This window comes from Staurois parvus, unplaced genomic scaffold, assembly GCF_062004578.1.
Source record: "Staurois parvus isolate SC_StPar_1 unplaced genomic scaffold, SC_StPar_1.0 ptg000321l, whole genome shotgun sequence".
NCBI lineage: Eukaryota > Metazoa > Chordata > Amphibia > Anura > Ranidae > Staurois > Staurois parvus.
The window spans coordinates 2,611,807-2,617,806 of record NW_028318117.1 but is presented as its reverse complement, the minus strand read 5'-3'; the positions used below and the strand labels follow the sequence as shown (position 1 = coordinate 2,617,806).

At 38.7% G+C, this 6,000-nt stretch overlaps 1 protein-coding gene across 1 annotated transcript in view; it reads left to right on the top strand.

Moving 5' to 3' along the window:
* Nucleotides 1–1,166: 1,166 nt before the first annotated feature.
* Nucleotides 1,167–6,000, top strand: part of COL26A1 (collagen type XXVI alpha 1 chain) — a 556,823-nt gene continuing 551,989 nt past the window's right edge. Inside the window, exon 1 of the mRNA XM_089683751.1 lies at nt 1,167–1,444. Coding sequence (XP_089539877.1) covers nt 1,272–1,444 — 173 coding nt within the window. The 5' untranslated portion in view covers nt 1,167–1,271. The remainder of the gene's footprint in view (nt 1,445–6,000) is intronic.

Sequence of the window (6,000 nt, the reverse complement as noted above, 5' to 3'; positions counted from 1 at the left end):
GAACAGACATGAATAACAGCAGCACCCAGGAACCCTTTCATTATAGTGTACTGTATGGGCTTAGTGGCTGCAGCTAACTGATCACTGGTGTCAAAAACAGCAGCAGGAATGAGCAGATTCCTGCCACTGCCATTCGGATAGTGACTAAATGCCCGTGTGAATGAAGCCTAAATTAGTAATTCCCAAATGTTGTTATGTCAGAAAAACATTTAAAACCCTTCTCCCTCCACATTAAATGCTTTGCATTGAGTTATTCATAAACGATTGCTCTGGAAGGGGTCAATAGCCATTTGAAGATAAACCTCTCTGGCTATATCCCCTCCAAGCTGAGCCAGGTGCAAAGAGTGCTGTACCACAGAGGAGAAAAAATACTGAATATAGTTAAGCTTTCAAAGTGAGGACAAGCAGCCTGGGGAATCTGAATCAACACAGCTTCAGTGTGGAGAGAGCAACATAGGAATTAACACCAGCGAGAATAGAGGTGGGTGGGCATTAACCGTGCTGCTTCTTCTGTATGCAGCCGCTGGCCAGCTTTATTGTTTGGTATGTGAGTCTCCCAGGACTCCCCTTGGGTGCCATCCTTGATGCTGTCATGTGCCACCTCCAGCACTAATGCCTGAGGTTGCCTACCCCTGATCTAAACCCAAAAGAAAAATGTAAAGTACTGCAGCTAACTAGTGCTTGGTGAGGTGGTTGAATTAGTTTTCTTGTATTCAAGCTTCTTTTTGCCTTACTTTTGCCTGGTGATCCTGCAAAAACACACACATGCATCCCTGTGCCTGGGAGCAGAAGTATGCAGAGAATGCATTAAGGTAAAGAAAACTTTCTGCCTTTAGAATCACTTTAAGAATACATACATCAATATATTTTTTTAAAACCAGAGTTTAGTGCCCTTTTAAACATATACCTCTGTTTCTTTTAGCAATGACATGTCGCATGTTGACTTCATTTGTTTTACTCCACATGTTTTCATGGCAAGCCTAAACCTAGCAGTGCTATTTTAAGCATTAATTGCAGTGATCTCTGGTTCTAATCCTTAGTCTTGTCTTATCCAGGCATTCCACTAGATGGTGCTAGCAATATACACTGTCATTGTGTTACAGCCCACTTTTTCAATGACTGGAGCAAAACTCACCAAATTTAAAGGACTTCAGTTCAGAGAATGCCTTGAGCAGCCAGTTCCTGTGTGCTCAGTCCAGCTCAGCAAAACTTTGTTGTCCTTGTACCTTAGATTCCTTTATATTGCTGCTGGATTGGCTCTTCATCTTGGCATGATCCCCTCATTGATGACAATGAAGTTCCCTTTGGTTTTGTTCTGGTCCTCCAGCCTGTTGGGATTTACCTGTAGCACCGGTTTCTTGTACCAATTCCCAGCATCCCCTCTGCAACATAACTATCCTGATCAAAATGCAGCATCTGCTAGTGCCAGTTACACAAATCGCAGGTAAGTACAAATGTTCTGCATGCCAAAGACAATTGCAACTTTTTTTTATTATTATTTAATGCATTACTGTTTGGTTATTTTGCATGTTTTATAAATGAAAAAAATATTTAAGGAAAATATATAAATCATTGTTTTTACAAAATGAAATAACTTCTGCTTGGATTGCTGCTCATTTTAATGTATCCACTGGCCATTGCATATTACATTTTGTTTATGCTTCACACTGTGATTTGAACAATTCATCTTTTCCTTTGTGGAAAAACTTTTTCATGCATAAAAGGAGTTTTTGTTTAACACAAAAACAAATTGCAGCTTATTTTTTCCATCATGGGACACTTCATAACATACACCCCATTGCAATGCATATCCTAAACATATGAAAGCTGAAAGAGAAGTTGATTAGACAGGTTGGAAATTTTTTGCCAATTCTTTCTTGTTATGATAAGAATGAATGGTTATGTCCATGTTCTTTACTCCAAAGATATATTCATAGAAAGGGAGACAAAGAGATCATATGAAAGAGTATATCTAAAAAAAACCCTTTGACATCTGTATAGACAAGTACGCCAACCTAGACTGCTTAAGATTTTATTTGACTTCATATTAACTTTTTATTGACTTTGTTGTATCATTTTATCACAAAATTTTAAAAATGGTATGCTCTAAATACAAAAACAAACAAAACACGACTGAAATCTTTATCCTGATGCATGTACTACTCTTTACGTTTTACTATCATTAAGTTTCTGAGTCATGCTTTATCTGAGTATTTTTTTCTTTTGACAGTTATTTTGCAATGTAAGGCTTGAGTAAAGGTGCCTTATAACATGGTCATGCAAACAATGCACACACTTTGATAGGCTGATCACTGGGTTTTCAAACTGGCCTGGTATTTTAATTTGCATGTAAAAAGTTTGTTTGGCACCCCTCATCCTGAATTTCTCAGGTTTCACCAAAGACAGGCATTCCCAAGCTAATTTTAGTGGTGTGATCATGTATATCATGAACCCATTTGAACTCTACTGTCCCAAATTCATTCCTGAGAAAGCAGTGTTCCACATCTGGATTGCTTACTTCATCATGAAGTTCTCTCTTGGGCCAGTAGAGGGGAGTGTTGTTCCAGACAGGGCAGGGCATTCTGGTTCTAATAGTTGTATAGGGTCTGGGTCCTATTAATTTGGAGGGCTACATTACATTGTGCTCCCCAGTAAAAGAGTGTATCATGTTTATGCCACATGATATGTTTGTAGTGATATACTGTATATTTATAGAGTGTATGTCTAGCTACAATTAAACCTTAACTTGAGTTTAATGTTGCACAAATTGAATTTCTCTTTGAATTGGGTGCATGCGCTAAACTGGATTTGGGATCTGGCATAGGGATAAATGACTAGACCTTTCTTTTAACTAAGCGCATATACCTAATTCTATAGAAGCTACAACCATCAGAGTGAATAGAGACTGGAGATAAAAACTGAAGAACATTTAATGTATTTTTGCAGAAGTTACAATAATGGGCCGTAATATTTTACAAAAGTAACTATAACATTTTTATTTTACCTATTATGATAGCAAGGATAGCTGATGGCACTACAAAGCAATGTAAACCACTGTAGAAGAAACTAATTTACATATTTCTATGTAAACCCCAATATGGTGACACTTGAGTATGCTAAAGCACTGTCTCTCATAAGTGATTTACATTTTTTACACCTTTTTTCATTAGTTTTTGAATCTCCGTGCTGCTCATCCCCCCTGTCCTCTCTGGCCGCGGCTGTACATCATTGCTCTGGACCACCTTTCCTGGTAGTAACAGCGGTGGATCATGCTGCTCAATGTTTGTCAGTACGGCTGCATATAGTCTCCACCAGGGGCACATGAGAATGAGGGGGACAACCAAGGAGCATAACTTGCCATTGACACATCATCATAGGAAGTGCCTGAACCAGGACCTTCATGACAGAATGACAAGGTGTTATTTTAATGAATGTTGCCATTTTAATTACATTGACATGATAAAGTATGTATATTTTATAGATTGGGTTGAGATCTACATTAACCCCTTCATGCCTGTGAATGTAGCAGTTAGAGGATTGAGGCAAACTAACACTCAAAGGGGGGGTTACAATGACCAGCTTTCATTCATCTGTGTAAAACGTTTATCCCAAAAGGAAAAACACTGTGTTTCTGTAACTGCTTTAAAAGTGTTAGCTGGAGTTGGGTTTTAATTTGTTAGTGTAACTTAACCAGCTAGTACATCTAACACTCTCTTCCCCCTAGATTGACAATACTGCTGTCCAAAGGTGTCTTCACCCAGATTATAGGAACCCTAATACAGGAGGTGTGTTAATGGCCAGATCACCAGGTGAAAACAGAGGGGAAAAAGCATAAAAAAAAGAAAACTAATTCAGTCACAGCATTTAAAAATTGGTGAGCTGCAATACAGGAATTTTTTTACCGGGCACTTATACCTCCTTGCTGCCCAGGCCAATTTTCAGCTTTCAGCGCTGTTGCACTGTGAATGACAGTTGCATGCAACACTGTACCCATTTGAAATTTTTATATTTTCTTTCACACAAATAGAGCTTTCTTTTGGTGGTATTCAATCACACTGAGTTTTTTACCAGATAAAACAAAAACACCTGAAACTTTTGAAAAAATAACAAAAACGCACTTTTCTTTGTTTCTGTTATAAAATTTTGCAAATTAATAACTTTTCTTCATACATTTAGGTCAAAATGTATTCTGCTACATTTATTTGGTGAAAATAATAATAATAATAATTGAATTTGTATTTTTTTTCAAATGTTTTTATTATTTTTTATTACATTTTTTTCTTTTTTTTACTATTTTATTTTTCAACACACTGTGACCAAAGCAATACAATGTTACCATAGTAACATTGAACTACTCTGGGCAAGTGATCAGGATTTTTTTTTAACACATTATGATTGCTAATATCAATGTATTTCATTGATATTTGCAATCATTGTTACTGAATGAAACTGATTCATTCAGTCTTTTGTTGTGATTAGCTGTGATTGGGCAACGCTGATCACATGATACAGATGGGCTGTGATTGGCCCTGTCTGTATCATGTGACTGCCTTGACCAGTCACAGCAATACAATGTTACCATAGAAACATTGAACTACTCTGGGCTTCAGCAGAGAACTGTATACAGCAAGCTATTACAAAGCACTTGAAGAGCTTTCTGCAAGTTTCATGCAGACAGTCAGAGACACTGTCACTTTGTATAATCAAAGGCAAAGTGACATTATCTGTTTAGAATCCACCCCCTCCCAAGACATTGTTCTTACTGAGGCATGCTCCCTCACCACCTCCCTGCTGCAGGAGCCCATTCTAGGTAATCTCCAATGTTGGCTGGTGTTGGAGCTTACCTGGGTGGAAGATCTCACTACCCCCTATGGAACATTTTCAGGTCTGGCAATTTACCTTATCACTCTCACATAGGGGTGGGAGGTAGGTTACATACTCCATACCTGGAAGAGCAACATAGCAAGGACTCTGACACAGGAGGGAACACAGCATGGGAGCATGAGTAAAACATAAAGCTGAACTCCATGTATGAACTTAATTGCTTACTTATATTGTTCCAGGTTGGACCAGTGGAACCATGCACATCTCATACTTGAGGGACCGCTGGTGAAGCGTAAAATCATTCCAGTAGTCTGCACTACTACAATCAACACTGCAATCTTCCTGGTATTTTTTCAATAAATACAAGGCGTTCTCTGATTTCACAAGGTGAAGAGTAGGAGCAGTGATGTCATGATCTCCACCTTGTCCAATCAGAGAATGCCTTGTGTTTATTGAAAAACAAGGTGTTCTGTGAATGCTGATGGTGACTAGCAAGTGACCCCCTGTGGTCAGTATGCGGTGGAGCAGCAGTTCAGCACAGGACCCGGAAGATTGTGTGGTTGACTGCAGCAGCACTGACTAATACAGAGATTGTCAGCTTCCACACTGGCCCAACAGGTATGAGATAGGCATGCTCATATTATGCCAAGCTGGACCCATTTAATAATGCAATTATATCATACCTGGAGTCAGCTTTAAGGTTAGACTATCAGCAGACACTATCACTTTACCCTTTGTAAAGCTGAACTCCAGGTAGGATCATTAATACCTCCCTTAGTGGGTCACATTTTGCTGTTTCTAGTTAGCTTCATATTTAGCAGTGTAAAGTGCATAAAGGTAACTACCATCATGTGTTTGTATTTACCTATGTGAGTTTCATGTTATCATGCCAAACTCATGGTCTGTGTTTTCTCCTAAAAAACAGGGTCTCTCTTTTCTAACCTGACCTAACATCTAGAAATTTTGATTGAGGGTAAACATATGACCTTTTAATAACATATACATACAGTAGTTATCAGTGGTGTATTTTGGTTTTGTGCTGCCCTAGGCAAGACTAAAATTGGGCACCCCCCCATCTAAATTCGTCTCTCCCCTTCCTGTTTAAGATCCACCCCTTCATCTGTAAACTCCACCCTTCCTCTTTAGGCTCCACCTCTTCCTTTTAGAGCCCCACCT